Source organism: Nymphaea colorata, chromosome 2, assembly GCF_008831285.2.
Source record: "Nymphaea colorata isolate Beijing-Zhang1983 chromosome 2, ASM883128v2, whole genome shotgun sequence".
Lineage (NCBI taxonomy): Eukaryota > Viridiplantae > Streptophyta > Magnoliopsida > Nymphaeales > Nymphaeaceae > Nymphaea > Nymphaea colorata.
The window spans coordinates 35,499,839-35,524,401 of record NC_045139.1 but is presented as its reverse complement, the minus strand read 5'-3'; the positions used below and the strand labels follow the sequence as shown (position 1 = coordinate 35,524,401).

General features: G+C 36.9%; 3 protein-coding genes across 4 annotated transcripts; 1 reads left to right on the top strand and 2 right to left on the bottom strand.

The window, feature by feature from the left end:
* Positions 1-296: 296 nt before the first annotated feature.
* LOC116247045 (S-type anion channel SLAH2-like) lies at positions 297-8,729 on the bottom strand. Of its 2 annotated transcripts, none has more exons than XM_031618993.2 (7): positions 8,539-8,729; positions 8,067-8,405; positions 7,546-7,620; positions 3,588-4,115; positions 2,115-2,882; positions 1,775-1,806; positions 297-940 (listed from the first exon to the last, which is right to left on the bottom strand). In XM_031618993.2, the coding sequence occupies exons 4-7, from the start codon at positions 4,110-4,112 to the stop codon at positions 625-627; spliced, it is 1,641 nt and encodes a 546-aa protein (XP_031474853.1). In that variant the 5' UTR covers positions 4,113-4,115; positions 7,546-7,620; positions 8,067-8,405; positions 8,539-8,729; the 3' UTR covers positions 297-624. The 2 variants fall into 2 exon arrangements, with proteins under 2 accessions (XP_031474853.1, XP_031474852.1); XM_031618992.2 differs by having other exon boundaries at positions 8,067-8,381.
* Positions 8,730-12,145: 3,416 nt separating this feature from the next.
* On the top strand, positions 12,146-14,479 carry LOC116246787 (F-box/kelch-repeat protein At3g61590-like). Its single transcript, XM_031618650.2, has 2 exons — positions 12,146-12,396; positions 12,908-14,479. Exon 2 carries the CDS (start codon positions 12,934-12,936, stop codon positions 14,152-14,154), a length of 1,221 nt encoding a protein of 406 aa, XP_031474510.1. The 5' UTR covers positions 12,146-12,396; positions 12,908-12,933; the 3' UTR covers positions 14,155-14,479.
* Positions 14,480-15,872: 1,393 nt separating this feature from the next.
* On the bottom strand, positions 15,873-24,558 carry LOC116247132 (uncharacterized). The gene is made up of 3 exons (XM_031619113.2): positions 24,072-24,558; positions 19,401-19,530; positions 15,873-16,277 (listed from the first exon to the last, which is right to left on the bottom strand). Exons 1-3 carry the CDS (start codon positions 24,492-24,494, stop codon positions 16,048-16,050), a joined length of 783 nt encoding a protein of 260 aa, XP_031474973.1. The 5' UTR covers positions 24,495-24,558; the 3' UTR covers positions 15,873-16,047.
* Between the last annotated feature and the right edge of the window lie 5 nt (positions 24,559-24,563).

Genomic DNA, 24,563 nt, shown 5'->3' with positions numbered 1-24,563 from the left:
TGTTAGTCTTTTTCAGACCAGAACCGAAGCTGCTAGGAAGTGGGTTACCAGGAACCCAAGTCCGATGTGGGAGTGAGCTGGGTCATTATAATTAAAAAATCCAAGAGCTCTTACTGACTCGGAAGATCATATTCTGATACATTAAGTCATAGACTCATAGTGATGCAAAACACAGTCTAAATACATAAATGATTTAGGCAAGTTGATGTACCAAAAATATATAATTCTGCAAGAGAGGACAATAAAAATTGCTTTTAAGGTCCAAACTCCATGGGTCGTACGTGCATTCACATGACATATACATTAACATAAAAAGAGGAATGATACATAATAATCTTCAGACCTCCAAGTCAGCTGATCAAGTTTGGAACTTGCTGATAGAAGAATTCATTTTTAAGCAATCATTTCACCGTTTATATTTTACAGCAGATGATCCTCGTCTCCGCAAAATGACTAGATTTAGTTGCCATGCCCATTAAGCACAGAATTAGGACTACAAAACTGTGCCATTTGAAATGAAAGTACTATTTGGGTTTGCATAAAGCAACAGAAAAGGTTTCATATTCAGCAGTTTTTGCTCTAGAGTGGAAACTTTTCAACATTCGTTGAGTTTCTGGACAATGCTCATTGATTGGATACAGTGACTTCTCTGAGGGGGATGTCTAAGGGTGACAGCTTCATAATATGCGAGTTCTTCTTGACAATCTTTGCTTTCTTTTTCGTAATGGCAATGGCTATGTCATTTGGGAAGAGATCACGAAGGACAAAGGCATGGATGACCGTTGTGATCAGTAAACTCGTTACTGTGACAGAAGAAATGCAGGATAGAGCAATAGACAGAGCCAAATTGACGGCATGCGGAGCTTCATTTGTGTACTTAATTGTCGCAATTGAAGCGCCAGTCATCGGAAATGTGTAAGCCCACCATGCTAAGGAGAACCTGCACCATGAATATCTGGTATCAGAGAGTGAAACCCAATTGATTGCGTGGACGTCAGGATTTCAGAGCCAGAAAGAGCATGCCCAAACATAATCCATTGACCAACTTCATCTACTCGTTGTTCGATTGTCGGAAATGGCCTGAAAAGGCATCCACTCTGGTCAGCTATGTATTTTGACTGCCTCCATATATGTGTGTGTGTGTTTGTGTGACTATACGTATATATCTATGTTAATTAGGATTTGTTTCAATAAGACCATATCAAATCCTGCAAATGTCATAGTTGCAAGTTATTTCCTAACCTGAACGTATGCGTTGCTTGGCGCAGTTTTCTCAAAAAGCAAAGAAGAAAGACGCATGTAATGTGTTCGACATGTTTTCTGCTCATACTGGAGAGAGAAAAAAGATAGCTTATGTCCAACTGAAAGTTGAGGGTAAAAGTTAAAATTTCTTCATCATGTTAATATTTTGATCTGAAGCGGTGTTGTAAGTGAACAGGAAAAACGATGAACACCGTACATGTACAGAGTAAACTGAAAACCTGCAACTATTTGTGGGACGTACGTATATAGATTAGTTCTACATGTGATTGACTTGGCTCACAATCAGGTTTAGCATGGTTACTGCAAATTAGTAGAAATTCACTTCCACCAAGAACCCTACTCAACTCTGGGAGTTTTTAAACATCTGTTGTACTAATTTAGAATCTAGATCTTTAACTGCAACCAGTAGTAAAGTACATCATGACTTTTAGGAGGCATTATGCTCAAAAAGTTGTGCATAAGCATGTGAAGTAAACCATAATACTGAAATGTCAAAATAAAAAAAAAATACCTGAATCCGCGAAAAAAGTTAATCCGGACTGCCTGCACATGCAACAAACAGGTTTTACTGGGATGTTAAATTTGAAAAGCACCACCAGAGGCCAGATTTGGGAACATAGCACATGGCTTTGAATTTAGGCTATGAGGATTCATGAATCCCAAGGGTAATTCACTTGGGATCCAATGAGTCCATAGCAAAACCAGTGCTCTTTTGTGGACGTCATGATGGTCCATTTAAGAGACCTGCCAATAACTCTTGACCCAAGAGGTGGGCAATCTTCCAAATCCTACAGCATGACCATTCTTCAAGAAACTGTACTAAAGTCAATTTATCTGTGAAGAGATTTTACCAGAGACATGTAGAGAAACAACGCAATAAAATATATGATCCTTGAGACGTTATCGAAACTGCCATTGATCCGAGCCCACGCCATGGAAGCAACACTTGGAGCTGCAACAAACAAAAAGAATACCGGATGGAGCTCTTTGGGTAATTTCTCGTTGGTTGGCAACCTCTGGTACAGTGTAACAAATAGCACTGCATAGTGAGCAAAACCAATGGCGAAGAAAAACAGAGGCCCTTCTTTCAGACCCATGGTAGCCCCCAGCAAAGCACCGACAAAATTTCCGACTATAGAGAGATGATTCGATGGATTAGCAACTTTGGACAGTCTGCGTCCTCCGGACATCCACTGCCCATATATGTTGAGTTCAAGACAGAAAATCGGAGCCATCAAGAAGTACCAGGCCATGGGAGGCACGGTTTTCACCAGCAATGGAGGTAATCCCATTACTAAGAACAAGCATGCGATCCATGGCGCAAAGAAGAAATTTATACGAATTGGGTGATAGTACTCGCGACGAACAGCTTCAAAGTAGAAAATGATTTTCAGAGTGTAGATGGTGGAGATAATTGCAACAATCGCAATAGAGGCAAACCAGAGAACCAGGTTTACGATTGGGCTTACATGTAGAAACGTTAATGATGGAGCAGATGATAGCGTTTTCCAGAGGATAGCTTGACTACTTAGGCCAAGACATATGCCAAAGGAAGATATTGGGAACCTGAGAAGGAAAGGCCACTCCTGATCTTCAGGAAGGATTAATTCTTCAGCGTCCTGTGAAAGCAAGAAACCAAATCAGTTTCATACCCGAAGTTTCTTTCGCCTTTTCTTCCCACGCGACTGAATGCATATCTATAGAGAAATTCTAATCTACCGGACGCCGGATTGCCCCTGCGGGCAAAAAAAATTTAAACTTTAGTACTATATAAGCAATTGCAGCACCATAAACTGTAGCTAATGCCCCTGTAGTAACTTTTTCAGGATCGGTTATTTGTTTTTAACACTTATAATACTCCAGTATTGAATTATATATATATATATATATACTTTCCGTTTATGAATTATTGGGGTGCATCTACATCATGCATCATAAATCATCCTTCCAAGCAAAGTTCTAAAGGCCACATTTAGTTTTTCTTCCGCTTTATCAACAATTAAATGTTTGGGATTAAACCAACTTTGGTTTACTTCAGAGGCATTATTTTTGGATAAGCAAGAGGCTAACAATCCATCATTCTGAAAAAGAAAGCCCAAAGTCATTCTTTTGGGTTTAGACAAAAGATTAGCTTCACAATAGTCCATGTTAACTTTCTTGATGTGGTAAAAATTATGCTGATCAATAGAGGCATCAGTGTCCTTCTAGGCATGTTCATATGAACAGAAGAGCAGAGTGAGTTGCACCAAGAAAGCGAAATCATTTGTTTTTTTCATCGTGAGAAAGAGAAAAAGAAGTCCGAATATTTTGCTGTCAGATCATACCTTAAGTCTATCTAGCTCAGGCCCATCTAAAGCATCAAAATATCGATCCACTGGCAGAACCTCAACTTCTTGTGGTGGCGGGCCATCACTGCTTTTTATCTCTTCAACTGGTTTGCCTCGCAACATCGTTATCTGCCTCTCAAGCCTGCCGGAAAAGGTCTTGAAGGACTTAAAGGACTTCATGGTCCTCTTATCTCTTTGTGAATCTATCAGACAAGAGCTCGGTTGATCAGAAAGCTGCAGCCGGTCTGCATTTAGAGTATCTGCCTGCATGTGAACAGAATACGATTTTGCCTGCGTGGGCAGCCTTGGAGAAGCATTACGAGAAGAAGTAGGCGGCCCTGCTGCGAAGTTGGTAGAAGAGTTGTCATGGTTAACACTGACATTGGACATTCTCTTGTCATTCTCTGGGTTCAATCCCAATGGTGACGAAGGCATGCTGATAGAAACTGCATGGACCTGCTTTGAAGCTAAGAATGAAGATGATTTGGAGAATTGGGTAAATCGTGCTGAATCTCCTTCCATTTCCTTCAACATAACAAAAATACACATATTTAGGATTGAGGTCATGAAATAAGAGAAGTTGGTAGCTCAAAAATTATGAATTCATGTATTCTAAATTGGATTATGAAGTAAAGAACGCATAGGCATCAACAATTTGGCCAGAGGAAACCAAAGCATTACCATGTTCTACGAAATATGAGAAAAATTTATACATCCTGTTCCTTGACGATGAAGTATAAAACAAATTGCTGCTAACTCCAACGCAATAAATCTATCACATCCATTGATGCCCGGTTTTTAGTTGAGAACAACATGAATTTTGAAGTATAAAAATAAAAATTCACAACAATGCTATCAGATAAGAAAAGTGAAAAATGCTTTTTTGTTTATTACAATGACGAATCTAAAGATTTGTTGCCATAGTCACAATTTAAAGAAGTCAAAGTATTCGTTGTTATGTAGTTTCTGATGAAAATAACAATTGGAAATTAAGTAAAGAAAAAGTTAAACATTAAATATTTGATGAAGATGTATTTCTTCAAGGCAACAAAGATCAGAGCATCATGACGGTCAGCTCTCGTCTGCCTCGATGCATTCTTCGAACAACAAAAAATGTAAGATTCAATGGGCATATAATAAAGGCACATCCTACAGAAAGGTACGCTCATTAGAATATACATGTATGTATGTGGTTGCCCTTATCGTGACTTGACTCATAGATTATGAGAAAGGTTGTCACTATTGAGAAGAAATGATACTTGGAGCTAATAGATTAACCACCTGGAAAGAGTTCCATCATACTAAAATAAGTTTACCAAGTCAAATATAAAAATTCAAATCTGAGATGCTAGGAAAGCTAAATGTCCAAAAATATGAGCGGATCTTTTGGAAGCATATCCCCCTATGGCCAGATAAAAATAAAAGGATAGCAAATGTTTTCAACTTGATGTTAAATCAATTTTCTTAAATGGGTACTTGATAAAGTTGCTTACATTGAACAACCCTGAGGTCTTGCCATTACGGAGCACGAAAAGAAAGTACATAAACTGAATAAGGTTTTATATGGTCTTAAAGCAGCACCTCAAGCTTGGTGTAGCCAATTAAATGCATATTTTCATAAAAGAAAAAGGTAGCCTACATTATATACCAAAATGGAAAACAACAAGCTTTTGCTTGTAATGTTTGCATATATACTATTTCTTCAAAGAAATTGTGTAATCAGTTCAAGATGAAATGATGAAAGAATTTGAAATGTTTCACTTGGGTCTCTTTGTATCTTCGAATAATCTAACGACAGAATATTTGTGTCGCAAGAAAACTATATAAAAGGATTACCAAAGAAATCCAATTTAGATAAATGCAACTCCTACTCATGTAGGAGACAAACTGAAAATTGATTATTAGATAGTCAAGGCAATTGAAACATATTTTAGACGTACGGTGGGCAACTTAATGTATCTGAGACATACACAATGTTGTATGATGTTATTATGTTTGTAGCTGTGTTCATTTATGAATTTATGCATACATCAATTGTTTATCATCTTGAAAACTGCAAAAAGAATGTTGTGCTACATCCAAGTAACCTCAAAATTTGGCGTTTGGTTTAAGCCAGTCACCCGTTGTATCATGTCAATGGTTTTCTAATAATGATTGGGCATGTCCTCTGGAAAAATATGAGTGGGTTTGTCCCCCCCCACTCTTAGTTCTGATGTAGTGTCCTAGAGTTCACACAAGCATAGTTTTGTAGCATTTATCTTTTGACACAAAGTATGTAGGTTCAACTGTGGCATCTTGTCGAGTGATTCAGATGAGGTAAATCCTTGAAGATATGCATATTCAACATCAATCAACTGAAATTTTCTCTGACAACAAAAGCTACTGTGTTTCTATGGCAACGAGTTCAGTGCTACAAGAAACGATGAAGCATATGGAACTTGAGCATCATTTCATTTGTGAAGCAGTAACAAATGGAACGATTACAATCAAGTACCCCAACACCAATGACCAACTTGTAGATGGTTTTACCAAGCCTTTATCCTACCCCAAAAAAAAAAATTCTATTTAGAGAGTCGGTGGGGCAAGCAAATTAAGACATAGTAAAGTTGCATAAATGGTGAATCGGTTACAAAGTGGTAAAAGTGTATTGAATAGATTAATGGTGTCGTAAATAAAAACAGTGGTTGCAATGAATAGGAATTGTGTTGAATGATAGATGTTTCGTTTTCTTGTCATTACACTATTTTTATGTATTCATCAGCCTCCTTTTTAGCAACTTGTTTATTTAGCGCTTAGTTCCTACAGTTTGTTAGATCAATAGAAACTAAAACTTATTGCTTTGCATTAGTAAAAAGGTAGAGAAGGTATTGAACAGGGCCTTACACCAACCCAACTAGCTAGAAGTAGGGGTGGAGCCAGAAAATTTTCATGCCAAATTAAAGTTTCTAAATTTTGATTAGAGTTGAAATATCATTTTTCAAAATTTGTATATAAAACAAGTGACATTTTTTATGGGCCCTACAAACAAGTGACATTTTTTATGGGCCCTACCTTGGCTTCGCCCCTGGCTAGAAGTGCATACTAAACAGACAAAGTGTACAAACACGACATCCAAAGGGCTATTTTTCCGCATAACCTCCCCTACAATATCTTCACCGCAATAGTGTTTAACCACCAAGTATCATCACTGCATAGGTAATATTTCATCCGAAAACACCTACATCGATGCAGTACATGTCAATGAAATCATTGCTTTTTCGATCAAAACATGGTTTCACCAACATGCATTTGCCACGCGTTGGTGAAGGCCTATTTTCATCAACATCGTTCTTTGGACGTTAGTGAAAGTCTATCTTCATCGACATCTCTGATCATGACGTCGTAAAAAGCTACTTTCACTGATGGCCAGAATCCCACGCATTGGTGAATCCATGTTTTGTTTAGTGTTCCTCTACATCTAGAGCACCAGTATATGGAACCATAAACAAAGAAAAGCATGACGGCCAGCATCCCATGCATTGGTGAATCCATGTTTTTTTTTAGTGTTCCTCTACGTCTACAGCACCAGAATATGGAACCATGCACAAAGAAAATCATGAGAGAAAAGCCTTATTATATTGGCTAGCTAGTGATATATAGGAACAATCCGAAAATTCAGAACTAAATAACACAGAAGGGCTTATGGAACAAAAAAACTACATGTTTATTTCTATGACAAATGTATGTGAGTAAAGCTTTCACATCTACAAAATTCTAACCGTTTCTCAAATCTTGTGAGAAAACGAGAATATTTTTACAGTTTAAAATGTTATGCGCAAAACCTATTTGCATGGACCTCATGGAGGTGATCCTTCAGCTGGAAGGGCCTAAAAGCAATGATATCATAGATCAGGAATCATAGGGAAAGAAGCACCAGCAGAATAATGCTTGAAAAAGACTCAGAATTCCTTCAAACCTGCAATGGAGTTTGGAAACCCAAATCCGATCCCTTGGAATCACATGAACCTTCCTTCCAGTTTGTAGTCTTACCCTGAGAAGCCAATTCCACCATTTGAAGAAGGAGACATTCATTAGAAGCAGGAACCATGAAAAAATATAACAAATTCTCAATGCACCACAGTCTCCAATTTTCCTTTCCACATGCAATGTATAAATTAAGAAAGATAGGTTAAATTCGAACAAATAAAAAGTATTAATATGACCGCTGATAAATGATCCGGCGTCCGCAGTCGCGTGAAAAAAAAAATTGTCTTCCTTTCTCTCCAAGGATCTCTAGATCTCCCGTGTTCGACACGGCCAAATGGTTAAAATGTTGACGTGATTTTCATTTTCTCTAAGGAAATTGCATTTAGCTTAATTGCATGTACAAAAGGTTGCATGAAAATTATTTGCAGCATATTAATTGTTGATTTTTTAATTCAGCATGAAGCACCATTACAAGAAAACCAAGTTCTGAAGATGTGGGATCTGACTTACTTGTATGACAAACGAATGTTGGTAGGATACGCGAGAAGGAGAAGGAACTCAAAGGGATGCGCTTTCAGGATCCCAGGAGGCTGATCAGCGTTCTATTTGGTGAACAGCAACGCAGCTCTAACACAGCTAATTGAAAAAGCTAGCTGGGCAATGATGTGCGTCAGTTGTTGCTGCAATTTCTTCTGTGGTAATTATTCTCTTATAAATTCGTATAAAGTACTACGTTTGCCTGGTGCCATTTGATTCTGATTTGAATCTCCATTCTCATCAATTCATGCTATCTTTCTCCATCTGATCTGAATCTCAATGCTGTTCCTGCTTATAGAAATTCAATGCCGCCTAAACATATGAAGGATACAGCAGAATTCCAAAATTTAATGTCCAAAGCTGAAAATATATCTATATGTATTCAGCTCTGGACATTAAATTAAGTGATCAAATAAAAATATATTGAAAAACAAAGAATACCAACCTGGAAGAGAAGGCTTGAGATCGACTACTGTAAAACTTTTTCTGTTCTTCTTTTCTTCAAACTGGATTTACCAATTCAAACTGGATTTACCAAAACAGCTACAGAGATCAAGGGAAAGGGATAGCAGTCACCAAAACAGTAACTGCGTACCCGAAGGGAGAGCGAGAAGGCGTAACTGTTATAAGGATGAAAAGACTGTGCAAATTACGCGGGGGCAGTTAGTGAAAACAGAGACAGAACAAGGAAAATGAACAGAGAGTTTTGAAAAAATTGAAGAAAAAAAAAACAGAAAGAAAATGCATCACAGATGTTTAAGGTAAATGTGGAAAATAAAAATATTTAAACAATAAAAGTGTGATTGTAGCCAACAAAATTTCAGCCTCTGATGCAAATAGTTGCTTTGTATGCTTTCCTGTAATAGAGATTAGGTAATAGTTTATTTTTAGTTGCAAGGAAATGGTCACGATGTGCCTTATTTTTAGCTAATGGTTGGGTAACGGTTTATTTCATTGGGAAACAATTGCAATTAATTAATTAACAATTTAATTAACAATTTATTCTTAACTTTAAGGTCACTTTATATTTTAAAGACCCTGTCACAAATTAGTGCTTCACCAGGTGCCACCCAGGTGCAGGGGCTTTGGCATCCCTGGGATTTTAAAAACTTCAAAATATATATATATATAAATTACAAAATTTTATTTTGACCCATGTTAAAATTTTGAAACTATAGTTCAACCTCAACAACAAAAAATTCCTAGCTTCGCCCCTAGTGTCACCCCGAAAGATGTTGGTGCACCCGCTTGAATCAATGGTTGATAGAAAAACAAACAACGAGGCAGTGGTCAAAATGGAACGAGAAGTATAGATAAAAACCAGAGTCTGAGTCAAATTTCACGAGATTGAGTTGCATGCACACAACAAATATGCACCAAAAACGTGTGTAGACGTATTTTCCAACTTTTTTATAAAATAAGTTGGCATTTAGACTTTTTTATAATTCTTTTTTACCCTTTTAAAAAGTTTTTCTTATTTTAATAAGGTATTTTGATCATTACCTATTTTAGGCCAGATTGACCCTAATAAATCTTCTTTTTATTTATATCCAGAATCCTTATGAAATAATTTCACAAGTCTCTAATTCATCCTCTACGGAGTTTTTCAACTTTTCTTGATTTTTTTTTTTGTTACAAACTTTGAATTATCCAATCTTGTAGCTGCTCTGAAAAAAAAAAAAAAGGAATCCGTGGACCAAAAATGTCCTTTACCTCTCGCTAATTCTCTCCTGCAACTACTCTATGTGGGCCCCACACTGAAAAACTGAGTCACTACCAGGACCCCACTCTGCCCTACTACCTATTTGATACTGCTTTACCTGCACAATTTCACGTATTTGTATAGAAACAGCTCAATACAAAGTATTTACATTTTACTGCCACAATTAGGTACCAATTAGCACCTGGTTCCTTGTTCGACTTGAAGACAAAAGAATGAACAAAAGGAGTTACGTGCCAAGAGTTTTTTAGTTGAAGTTTCTGATCTAAAGGTGTGTTTGCTAGCCACATATTTGACATTTATGAAGACCTTCAATTATTGAGGATCTCATATCCCGTGGATCTGAAATTCAACCTCCCTCCCTACTTTCTTGGACATCATTTCCATGGTCATTTTTATGTGCAATGTGGATATGAGATTCATACCATTGAAATCCCCCACTTCTATCTTAGTAGCATGGATTTTAGATCAGCCTCGGACCTGAGATTTCGGGCTATCAAACAAATTTGTGTCACATACAATTTGATGCCAATTAAGGCATTCGAGTTTTTCATTATATGTGAGTTGTGACATGCTCCTGAGCTAAGTGGACGGGTATTCTCCATTCAACACTAGTTAAATTCTTTTGGCACACAAATCATTTTTTTTTTATTCATAACATCCTCTTGTGCAAGTTGTAGCAGATACGGATGTCAACGGATCTAATTCAAATCGAATATACTCTTAACCATATCTATTTTTTTTTTATATTCATTGGATTTGGATTTAGGTTCAAATACAAATTATTTGAGTTCAAATCCAAAATCTGATTTCACAATCCGAATTCGATCTAGAACCGATTTTTACATTCATATCCGAATCCAAATTTTGAACTGAATTTGATCAATTTTCAAAATATAAGGGCATTAAATGTGTGATATTAGTTTCAAAATAAATCCAATCCGAGTCTGACTGAATGCAAATCCAATCAGTTGTCATTTCGTAAATTTGAATTCGATCTGATTTCTTAATCAGATATTAAATTTTTATTTTTTCATATACGATTTTTTTGGAATGGTTCGGTCAGATATCAAATCCAAGTCGGATACATTGACATCTTTAGGAACTGACATAGTCCTAGGGAGAAAGGTACTAGCCTCAAGGTTTTACACTAATGGGCAACTAATAAAGTCTCTTTGTCCAGTAGTGATAGAGATACATGGGGCCTGATGTGGCGATGAGCTCAAAATCACAATGTGGTTACTCAAAAAATTACATAGCTATGTGTCTGTCCGCCAAAAAATCCTGACTTTGCCACTACTAGCTACGTGGAGTTTTTTCATGTCAAAAAAAAAAAAGTTAAATTACAATCTTTTTCGTGCATATAAATTAGGGTTCTTTCCATATATACATCACATGCTATCCTATGCCATCATTTGGCCTTCTTGTATGAGAGGCACATGACATTCCTAAAGAAGCTAAGCATCCTTAATGGGAATAGAATAATTGCATTGATACCTCAAAAGGATTTGTATGTCAACTTTGTGGTCGCAAGCAGCCATTATGATACATGCCAAGCTACACAGCCTGTCGCTAAATAAAAGCACCTTCTACTCCCACCTTTTGTTGTGCATATGCTCTTTCTTGTACGTCTCTTTCCTTGAAAGGAGTTGACAGTTTATCATCGTTCAAATTGGAAAATCATTTATCAATCAAAATATGTGCATTACAGTTTTTATTGTTTTAAAATTTTATTAGTTTAGATCTTTGGTGTTCATAAACTGCAAATTAAACCATGATTGGAATGAGTAGACACGAAAGAATTTGTAGAATCAAAGTAAGCACAGAGAAAATCTTTTTTCTTTCACTACCCATTTTGTTTTTTAACTGTAAGTTAAACCATTGAAATGATTAGAAAGGAAAGAATTTGCAGAATCTAAGTATGCACAGAGAAAATCTTGTTTCTTCCACTACCCTTTTTTTTTTTTTTTTGGTTTTTAATCTGCATGACAGAAAATGAATTTAAGTAGGTGGGGGACATTAGGTCGTGGACCCGTGGGAAAATCCACTCATGAGCTTTGTTGTTGATGAAAATGGCTACGATACTTTTATTATTTTTAGGAGACGTTGGAAAAGATGGTGGAAGAGAAAGATATGGTTCTTCAATGAAAACGAACGCATAACCGATAATGACGACAAAAATAATTCACAATAAAGAAAAAAATAGTGACTATAGTTTAGTTTTAAAATCGTTAAAAAGGTATTATACTATTTCTAGGAATTAAAAAATCGTAATAAACAATGAAAAAGTTCATACCCCACACCACATCATAGGGTACAAAAACCCTCGTATCGAGAGAGAGTGAGGGCGCGAGAGCGACAGTGAGACTGGAGAAAACCACCATCTCTCGCCTGCCTCCCCTCTCTGTCTCTTTTATGTGTTTCTGTTTTCATTTTTTTGTGGGTCGTCCTCTGCTTTCGTTCCGAAGACATTTTGTTGCTTCCTGTGGGAAATCTGGGGCATTTTCTGAGGGATTTAGAGCTGCCCATCTGCTTGGACGTGGTAAAACGTCTGGGGTTCTTTGAAACGGCTCTGCTGTTTGGGTATGTCGTTGCTCCACTCTGATTCTCTCCGTGGGTGTTCCCTTTTCTGTTCTTTTCTCTTGCTGCTAGTTCGTGTTTCTGATGGATCCGATGCATGTGGCACCAGCATTTCTTCATGTTGCTTCCTGTGTATTTGAAACAATTACTTTTGAGTGTTCTTTGGCGTGTCAGATGTTCGCCTTTTGGCCGTATGGATAAAATAGAGGCGGTTAGGTTGGATTTTTCTTGTTATGAGCATTTTATTGATCTCTGCTCAGTGATCTCCTCCATGTGGTTAGCATCTTACTGACATAAATCTGCTTGCGCTTAGACTATTTAGTTTTCCACCTGGATCTTTTCCTTGTAGATGGTGGCGTGGGGCTTAGGTTCTTTTTCAATGAGAAATAGATGACGGGTGATCAGTTCCTTCCCGTTGTTTGTGTTCTGACTTCTGAGTAGTGTTGAATCATTTTCTTTCTTGTTCATTTGAGTTATTTTTTCTCATTTATTTCTCTTTTATGATTGTCTATAGGGGTTTTCTTTCTTACGTTTTTCGGAATGGAAGGTGAGACTTCTTGGATACCTAGCCGTTTCAGCGGAATAGGAAGAGAGATGATTGGGGAGGATACATTCCTAGACAGCAATGATGAAGTTGGGGTTGATCTCTCTGTGGTCTCTCTTGATTTTCTTTTGCCAGATGATTTACTAGAGAGAATCCTGGCCTGTTTGCCTATAGCTAGCATTTTTAGGGCAAAGTTGGTCTGTAAAAGGTGGTTAGAGATTGTCAGTTCAGACAGGTTTTTGTGGCATTTCTCAAGTATTACATCGCACAAGCCTTGGTATTTTATGTTTACAAGCAATGAAGGCCCGTTCGGATTTGCGTATGATCCAATTCTGAGGAAATGGTACAGTATACACCTTCCTTGCATTGGTGCAACGAACTGGTTCATTGCGTCTTCTTGTGGGTTAGTCTGTTTCATGGATAACAGCAGTAGGAGCCAGCTCTATGTCTGTAATCCTATTACCAAGATCTCTAAAAAGATAGAGGTGCCTTCCGAGCCTGAACAATTGGACTATAGTGCCCTTTCTATGTCTGTGGACCTTCAGTCCAACTCCTATACTGTCGCAGTTTTGAAATCTAAGCAGGTTCCTGATGATTTTCTTCAATGGAATTTGTCAATCCAAGTCTATGATTCTGATACGGAGTCCTGGGTTACCTCTGTGACAGAAGTTTTGAGAGGATGGAGGGGAGGGGATGAGAGTGTTATCTGCAATGGGATTTTCTATTTCTTGATTTACTCAACTGGTGTCATGGCTACTTCCGAGTACCGGCACAGATTGGTCATGTATGATCTAGCAAGTAGATCTTCTCGCTTTTCTTTGATGCAGAATTTGATTTCTGTCCCCTGTCCTTTAACCTGTGGACGTCTGATGAATCTCAAGAATAGATTGGTAATGGTTGGTGGGATTGGTAAACAAGACAGGCCTGATATAATCAAGGGGATTGGGATCTGGGTACTGGACAAGACTGAGTGGCAGGAGGTGGCTCGTATGCCTCATAAGTACTTTCAAGGATTTGGGGAGTTGGATGATGTTTTCTCTAGCAGTGGAACCGATGATCTCATATATATTCAGAGCTACGGTTCACCTATTCTGCTTATATTTGACATGAGCCAGAAGCAATGGAAATGGTCACAGAAGTGTCCAGTGAGCAAGCGTTTCCCTTTGCAACTTTTCACGGGCTTCTGCTTTGAGCCCAGGCTCGAAGTTGCCCCTTAATTTATTGCGGTGCTTGTTCTGGTTGCTTAGTCAATGTCTTAAGGGAAAGGATGCTTGAGGGAATTGCACTAAATACTGAATACTCTCAGCATTCTTGAGAATGATAATATCTATCACTTCTGATATATTCGTTGTGTGGGCTATCTGGTATAATTTTGTAAGATCATATATGTCAATCTACAAAAGAAATGCTGGTATCCCTTTTCTTTTTCCCATTCCAATTTGGTTGGGGATGTAAGGGCGAATTGATTGGAGATTACGCAATTGTGCAAAGCCTTCAATCTTGGTATCAAAGTTTTTGTTACTTACTGCGAGGTTCCTCTCCTATTTTGTGTAGCTCATGGTGGCAAAAATTTATGTGAGGATTGGTTCCTTTTGGCGTTCGCTCTACGATTCTCTGTTACTAAAGCTACGAAACACAATTTCGGTTGATTCCAAGGTGATGAAATTACATGCTTGCGGCGTTCTATCTTGTGCTACAAAACTGAAAACTGATTGACTCTTGAAGTTCGGCATTCGCAAGACTGTATACGTCAAATTTATAAGTCATGGTTTGTTTCCATCGGTTTTTTTAGAGCTTACGTTTTAGTCGTGTTCTGGTAGGTTGGTAGTGTTAAATTTAGTGCTGCTGTCATCGCGCTGCAAATTTTCCTGCTCCGGGCTAGTGACTCCGGAATTCTGGCAGTGACCTGAACCTTCCATTGTCATATTTTAGGATCAACAGACGTCCTCCGCGATTGAGAATCTTAGGAGCAGTCGGGATCTGATAATTCTTGGGAGTAGTGAAACCCTCTCCTCAATATCCAAAGAAGACTCAAATCCTCCTCCCAAAACAAAACCAAACAAATGGTAGCAATGTTTTTGTTATGCATGGCCATTTTATTTGTTGAATGCAACAGAATCTCATAATGACACCTTGTTCAGATTAATGTAATCAAGTCCAAAGTTTGACAACGGAAAGGGTAGCAATTTAAAATTTTTAATATTAAAAATTAAGTAATAAAAATTTAAAATAAGAAAAAAAGGAAAAATATAACAAAATCTTATAGAAATTACGATCTGTCAAAAAATAACAAAATAGGAAACATATGATACACTTAACATCTTTATGATGAGAATTTACATTTTGAAATTGACAGGTTCAGTTACACTCAATGCTAAAATGGTTGCTAAATAAATGAGTCAGCGTGTGTAGTCCTTGCTCCTTGGGGTTATAAAATCTGAAAATGTCACTGGGAAACTTTGGCATAAATTTTCTATGAAAAGTCGTGATAGCCCTAATTTTTTGAGCAAAATCAGTCTTTATTTCTCTGCTTATTTTCAATATATAAGAATGCCGTTGTTGTCAAACTAGAAAATTCAGCCTAAACTAATGCAATTTTAGTTTCCAAAAGAAAAAGGCCCTTATGTTTTGAAAGTGTATCATATCAGTATGTATTGCATCATAAAGTAAGATCTTGAGTGTATCATAAATTAGATCTGGTACGAGTACAGTAACACCCAGTTTCCCTCAAAAGTAACTATATGCTACGTTATAACGAAAGATGTATCGTGTAATACGCTATGCTACGTTGTGTGCAACACTAGTTCAGAGGAATGGACCCAGACTCCTTGCAAACCATCATCCTGTTAACTATAGTGGCTGATTAGTGGCGATTCTGGATTCAGTGCAGCTTATTTCATGGCTTTTTCCTTATAAAAGACGAGAAAAAACCAAATTACAACATGACCGCAAAAGGATCAACTTTACTGGTTTTTGACAGGTTTACCTCAACACTGAAATTATAAAAAACAAAGCTTTTCAAAATTAAAAAAAAAAAAAATCATGGAGTGCATGTCAACAAGAAGGGTGAAGAAAATCTTGGCCTTCATGCTGGAACAATTAAACAGCCTTCATTTCTTTTGTTCAGACTTCTTACCAGAGCCCCTTCCATGCCTGACATTGCAAATAGGCCAGTCCTCATTAACTTGGTATAGCCTAATTGCAGGATGAACCTTGAGATCCTTCATCACCAACTTCTGCCCCACATCCAACTCACTTAAATCTACATCAATATATGGGGGGACAATATCAGCTGGGCAAAGGAATGGGACTGTCCTCCTAATTGTGTTCAAATAAGCCCCTGTTAAAAGGACAATCCAGTTGGTTATTGCACAAAAATGAAACAATGCTGCCAAAAGTACAGGTCAAAAGGTTAAGCATTGTTTTGAAAGTATGCACTAATACATGAAACAAAAACAATAGCGTGCAGTCAAAGTAGAAAGGATTCACTGTCATTTTGTCTGAAGGAACCGCAAATGGTTGGTGTTGTTTTAAATTTGCTGGTTGAGATTTATTAAAACAGAAGAACACACTTACAAAGCCAACATAATGGATGCAACATTTACCAAATAAAATCCCAGTCTTTAGAACATAGTGCGTCTCCAAAATGAATGAGGCATATGGTGAAATTGATGGGAGAGAGAGAGAGAAACAATTGTTGTGACAATAAAATTGAAGAAATGCAACATGCTGCTTTCGTATTTTGCCCCTAAATTCTGAACAAACAAAAGCAAAAAGTTTTTTCCAAATTCTTCTGAATTATTATATTGACAAATCTATATACCTTTTACTTAAGTGCTTCAAATTGTTCCTTGTTAACTTTGACAATTAAGAATGGCGTTCTTTTAACAGGATATGAGTATCCTTAGAAAAGAATGAACATATAAACCAATACATCAGTGACAACTGTTCTTCAAATAGCATCAAGTTCTTTTCAAATGATAAAACAATGCTCTAATGAATCAATCATCTGAGATTTGAAAGCATTCACTAACTGTTAGCTGGGAAGACTTTCATAATTCATAAAACATGAGAGTGTTCTCTTCCATACTCTGTAGAATGAAACTGAAGAACCTATGCACAAATTTGGGTAACTTCTACAGAATTCTTGTTCTTTTGTTTAGGAAGCAGCAAGCTGGGGTTAGACAGATCCCACCAAGCACAATATTTTCCATTAAGTTATAGGAAATACATCTGAATAAAATTAGTTAGTCGACAAGATATATGACAGAAATGAATTATCACTAACAGGAATACAAATCAGTATAAAAAAAAATCAGCCTGAATCAGTTTTTCGTATTTGAACCTATGGCAAACCGATTAGATGAAGTGGCTAATACCACATGTAATTTTTACTTTTCAAAATGTTCTTATTCCTTTTTGCTTATTTTTATGTAATTTTTCATTTTATTTTTTAAAGAGATGGATTGAACAAATACTTTTTGCCAACCAACTACTGAATCAGCTGAATCGCTGAGTCAACTGATTCACTGAATCAATAACCTGGCCAATTTGAATAAGATTATGATTTTTATAAATCTCGTGCAAACCATTTTGGGCAGTTGAAAGTTTTACAATTGAAATGTGAATCATGACATTATCCTGAGGAAACTGTTGAAAGAATAATTTAGTCTAGGTCATTCACTGAAGAACAAATACAATGAAAACCTGTATTCTCACTCATGTTTCTACCATGGGACGAGCATTATTTCAATATCTTGAAATGAAAAGTTAACCATACCACTTTCAGAAAAAAAAAAGGAATGAATTAATACAACAGCATATAAGCATTTTTTAAATGATAATCATAAGCTGCTATTCATAGTCAAAGTAACAAGAACGATGGATTTGTCTTCACACTTGACAGTGTAAATGTCAAGGATGAATTTGTCAATCAAAATAAAGCACTGATCATGTCAATCAAATATTACTTGGGATGAAACTGCAAAAAACCTGTGTTTTTAAAAGCACTACATGCAGCCTAGGCAGTCAGTTGAGCCTAGACCCTAGACATGACTAAGTGCATTAAGTGGTTGAGAAAAAAAAAGCAATTTTAGTTTTTGAAAATAACAAAACTGAAGCATTTCTCAACTAAAAACTTATTATTACCAACTTATATAACAACGAAACAATTAAAACACGTTAAAAACTTAAGATTCACATCAGACATTCCATAACATGATAATAAACACTATTAAATGTTTGAAAGAGCAAATTCAATAAAGTTGAACAATTAAACTTTAAAGGTTATACAGCATAAAGAGAGAAAGTTTACAATTTTATCACTGCTTTGCAACATTCTAGAGCATGCAAAAATCTTCTAGTTTCCTAAATACCAACTATTAAATTTCTAATTTTAACTTATAAATTTTAAGAGCTAAACTACAGGATAAAATTACTGATCTAATTTAAAAAAAAAAAAAACAGAGGAAACAAAAAGCCACACATAATCACAGCTTCTATGTTAACATTCCCTGTTGTAGATCTGTCTTCTACTAGAATTATAATAAACAACAACAGTGCTGGGTGTATATGTATGAATATACATTGATAATATATATATATATATATATATATATATATATATATATATATATATATATATATATATATAAAGCAGTTAAAAACCTAAAAGGACATAAAAATATTCAAGGTATAACAATAATGAACTATAATCATAACTATAAGTACAACTACAAAAATAAATACATGTTTTTACATATACAAATCACATGCAACACCACAACAAGAAAAGAAAATTAGCATAAAACCAGTAGAAAAAAAGAAAAGAAAAATAATACTTCAGATAGCAGACGTAGAAAAAGAACAAAGAGAGGCAAAAGATCAAACTCAGAAAGGAAAAAGGAGAAAAGGAAGAATAGAGAGAGAGAGAGAGAGAGAGAGAGAGAGAGAGAGAGAGGGGGGGGGTTGTTGGGAAAAAGAAAAACTTTAGGTTGTCGAGTGCCTAGACATGCTTAGGCACCTTAGGTGGTTGCCTATGTGTCTTCAAATGGCAAGTCCTGTAGGAACAGCCAGCACAGAAGACCAGCCAAGACTACGGGCCTAGGCACGCTAACTGGAGTTTCTAACACCATAAGAAAAGCATGAAAGAAAAAAACGTGTACACAAATAGTTCAAAAATAAAATGGTGATAGATGCTTTACAGATTAAGATAATATTTGCTAATTAAATTGTTAAGCCATTGACATCATCAGTCAATAATTAATATCTACAGTCTCAAGAAAAGTGGCACTATCTCAAGAGAATATAAACAGTTAAAACTTAAAACCAGCAAGTGCAAACTCAGAGCAAACCTTTGTAAAGAGGGTTTCCCTAACTTAGATAAGATGTAAAACCGAGAAAGGATGCATCAAACACTTCATACAGTTTCCATGGAATTAAAATATCAACCAATACAACTAACCTTTTCTTAGCCCAGGGCATGCATCCTCTCCTCTGTATACAAGTGGGACATTGACCTTAAACTTAGCACCTGAAGGGGCCCTCATGAATGTAACATTAAGTACTTCATCTGTGCCCGAGTGTAGATGCATCTAAGGCAATCATAAAATAAACATTTTAATTTAAGATGAAGGGACAAAAAATAATCAATGGCATCAGGTAACCAGATAAAATGTGATCCTAAACATTAAATGATGAAATGCTAGATAGAAAGATCCATCATAAGACATGAATGAAGCAATGTAATTGTATATTTCACCAGCAAGCAGGAAAAAAAACAAAGAATAAATAAATAATCAACTGGGAAAGCTAAGAATCTTAAGAGCCAAAAAGATGGCCATTGATCAGATACAGATACCTCACAAATAAAGTTGGGGAAATTTGGACTTGCCAACAATCCACTATCCATGTAGCTAAGATAAGTGAGCAAAAGAAACTATATGTTGAGAGAAAGTAGACCATGAAAGAAACAACTAAATATCAGCCCTTCCATGAAAATATTATGAACCAAAAAGATATGTTAGCAAAACAATGTACAGAAGGAAAAGAGATCATATGGAGGCATAGTCAGAGACAATTTTGCCCATTGGAAGCAGCTCAAAGAGGAAATAATTTCAAATAGCAGAAAAATCAATCATGTGAATGTGCAGATTGGTGAAAGGAATATAAGAGAATAAATGTCTAGATCTCCAACACTAAAAGTCAGTGTGCATATACATGGAATGAAACATGAAAAGTACATTACAAGCTTAGTTCTCAAGCAGCGGAGCAAAATGTAATTTCATATCTGCCCACATTTTAAATCATGTTTCTATTTACAGATTACATAAGCATAAATGTCTTCTGCACTGAAATTATCATTTGATTGTTACAGATTCAAATGAATTAATTACCATCCTTTATTCAATATGCATGTGCTAGCAATTCGATACAATTTTCATGTTTCTAAAGTCATGAATAAACTGTATTAAATACAGTTGACTATGAAGTACCAATACCGTTTTCCCTAGATCTGCGTATTATTCTCAACTGAAACATTTGGTTACTACTAAATCAAATTTGTTGCTTAATGGTGGTACTGTTGATTGGCTATATATTGGTTAAATATCTCACCATATTAGCTCAAAAGCATGTCTCATATACTTCAAAATGTCAGACTCAAAGAATTATTTCACTGACGAGGACTGCTACATTGCTCTTTGTACCATAGTAAATCTCCTTTGCTCCTGTTTACATAAGTTCAATCAGAGGAAATAAGAACTAAATTGCTTCCTTCTCTAAAGAGGTCCATTTCAGCATTTTAGGTGATGATTTTTCCAATAAGACTTGAGTGCTCATTGTAAGATGGAAGAATGAATCTTTCACCTTTAACTACTACTAGTGCGTATTTCCTAAGAGAGAACAGTAGAGAACATGAGCCAGACATCTCCATGAACACACAGATGGCAGGTGAACTTTTTCAAAATGGTAGGATCATTAATCTGTTATCACTCAGATACACAACCAACATGGCTAGATATCTGATAGATTAAAGTGCCTATTTTAATGCATCTAATTCACGAACAGATCTCCCACCAATTGGATCTGAATCCAAAATAACAAGTTTCTTCATGCTATTAATCTTTTAATGCATGTCAAGCTCTTGTTTCTCGAACCTTTTATGAGTAAAATTGTCGTTAGATTTCCCTGATATCACCATTACTTATCATGGTTCATCTCTTATATGTGTTTAAGCTTAGTTTACATTTTCATACTTGATGAATGTACAACGATGGTCACAAACATCAATGTCCAAAACCATGTCGAGTCAATTCTCAGCAACTCAGGTGACTCAGATCAGATCTGACCTTATACAAAGTAAACCCAGCAGCTAGACTTGGACTGAATACAAACTGGGTAAAATTTGTCATCAACTTGAAAGACTCAAACAGAGTTGTGAGTAGCCATGATTTGGACAACTAAGTTTCATTCTCCCACAAAAAAAAAGCCAGACAAGTGGCTCATGTAACTCCTGACATGGGATATTACAAGAGTTAGCATAAGTCCTGCAATTCCTGCAGTGGCAGAGTTGTAAAAGGTGAACAAAAATTATTGTTGTTCTAAATAATTAAACTACTTGAGGGTTTCATATTTCTCTCCTTGAAATCCCAACCATTACCAGAACCCTAAAGATGGCAACAATATTTTTGGCACCCAGTTCTCAACTTAACAACCTGTCCAGACTCCAGTTTGAAGAATGCCTCCACTGACCAAGAAACTCAGTTATGTTTTGTTTTCCAATCTCTCCTCATCTCTACTTTTCCCTCGTCCTTTCTGTTTTTTCATTAACCAACTTAATGAGCAATGTTTTAAGGCATCTCTTCCTCTCACTTTGTATGTTTACCATCTCCCAATGTCCTTATGTATTTTACACAACCAAGCAACCGGTCTCTCTTTGTTTGCATTTCCGACATCTCTAAATCTCTCTTCTGGTGACCAAATAACCTATCTCTCTCCGATTCCAGCTTCTGTCAGCCCCTCCATGTCTTCTATAACCAATCAACTCTTGGTGTCTAACTATTTAGCAGCAAGATTGTTCCAAAATTCCAAATGCTACATGCCTAAAAAGCATGAGTGCACATAAACATGCAAGCCTAGATGTATACAAGGTCATCTAAAAGACTAAAACATAAAAATTGCTACAGGTTATTTATCAAAGTATAAATTCAATGGAAAATACATTTTATATGTATATCTAAACCAAGGAATCCCAATAAATCTATAACTTTTCATATGCAAACCTGAATAAACCAATAATAATATTAATAATAAAGAGATTTTTATTAAACACCAGCTACTTCACTATGAAATGGTTAAGAGAATGTCATTGCATCTTCGGCATAGATGAGTAAACCTCCACAAATGAAATTAATGCATGAGAATTTCCTTTATAATCATGGAAGTGACAACTCTGATGCAAATTTATTTGTGCAAGGCATTTATTCAGTATTTCTCGTGAACTGGAAGCAACTCCAAGATGATCCTTCCCTTAAAATAGGAAAAAAGCCAAAACCTGATCTTTGGGTTATCCTAAATATATACTTTCAGTAGGTTTTCCATAAATTTGATTGCACAAGATCCAACGAGAAATTTTGTATCCAACATGTCTTTTGTTTAAGAGAGAACAAAGAAAAAGTTGTATACAACAGCCATCGATAACCAGATAGCAAGTTTCATTGAGATGAAGCCCACAAGGATAGAAAAGGATCTCTAAGAAAATGGGGACAAATGTTTCCCTTAAGGGCTTCTTTGAGATCCAAGTGGTAAACTCATGGATCTGATGTGGCACAGGCTTGCCGACGTGGCAAGGGAAGTTTTGTCAAACTAAGAATATCAAATCAGACTTAAGATCCAAACTGTGCTATTTTAGATTGTCAAACATTCTGATCTAAGACCACAGGGGGGATCTAATCTTAACACCATGGCCTTCAAAATCTGAGAATCTTTGAGAAGAAATTAGATCTAAGGTAATCAAACATCCGTTAACTAAAGCTTACAGTTTACTTGGTTTCACAGTTTTGTTCTGAAGGGCGACCAAACTCGATCTGTTTTAACATTAGCCTTGCACATGAGGGAGTCTGAATGAAAGAGCCGATTTAAGGACTAGTTTACTATGTCGATGGTGCTACATGATGGGAATTCATCATGTGACAAATAAGGCTACTCATGCTTCCACAGGAGGAAGAGTAGTCCTGTCGTACATAGAGCTAAACCTAGCAGCTAATGAGTAATCGTCATTGTACATGTCATCATGTTGACCGTCAAAGATAGACAGCTATTACAAACTTGAAAATGTCCATGCATCCAAGGTTATATTCGGTGGATATCTCTAAGATCGGATACATGCATGAACACAGAGGGAAGGCCCCCATAGGGAGACAATTCCACGAACCAAGCATGCGTTAGGCAACAAAATTTGTGTCTAAATTTGTTTTTCGGTTCTCAGACATCCATTTGCCATTCTTTCAACTTGAACCTACCTAACAACACATTCACCATTTTCAACAAGCACATTATGGGCCCAGAAAATAAAACCAGCACCCAAAAGAATGAAACCATATACATCTGGGTAAAAAGTGAGCGAACACCCAACCAGCATGTCCATGGAAAGAGGGCATCCGCAAAGAAACACAACAAGAAACAGTAACAACAATAACAATCATAACAAGTCCATCAAACAGTAAGGACAACTTCTTGCCCATTGATCAGAAAAGCAATGTGACTTGTGAAATTGCGACACTCTCCAAACTAGCAAGATCCCAGCTTATCCGACTTAACGGGAGAATAAGGCAGCCTCAGTACCGTGCTTTGATTTATCCACATTAGTAAGGCCACCACTTTCATGCCCATTTGTCAAGCAAACAGAATAGGAGAAACTGCATTGCATTATACAGTGCAAGTTCCCAACTTATCCCACGACACATGAGTGCCCTATATAGCCACATCTAGTTCAACTAAATCAATGCCTAAAACTTATCTACACTAAAACATTTCTTCCATTACTCACAAGCACCAACCACGCCAAAAACCACTATTAACAACACCGAAAAAAAGGAAAATCAGACGAAGGACCATCCACGATCGAGGGCAATACCCGGCGCGGTAGAACGCGGACTTTCTCGATGATCTCGTCGGACTCGAAGTCGGGGCGGACCTCAAGATCGAAAAGGCGAGAGAGGAAGAAGGACTGACCCAGCTGCGTGATGAGCTTCTTCATCTGCTTGGTCTGAACGGAAATGAGGCGCTTGTTGCCGCCGTGCTCTCCGTCCGCCTGCTCGAAGACAATGCTTGGAACACGACCGGCCTTTCTCTCCTTGGCGGAGATGAGGCGACCGGACTTCTCCCTGGGTATTCCCAAGATCGTCTCCGAGTACTTGGGGTCCGGCTTGGGGAAGCCCTCAAGGTAAGTGAGAGGCACGGTCGTCCCATCGGAAGACGGCGACGGTGCCTCGGCGAGTGATTGCGAGAGGAATCTGAGGCCGATCGACCGCCGTAGCAGCGTTGGAGAGAGCCGCATTGGAGAGAGGGAGAGAGAGAGCGAGAGAGTTGGAGGGTTTAGGAGGGGTTTTCGCCTTTTGCTTAGAAA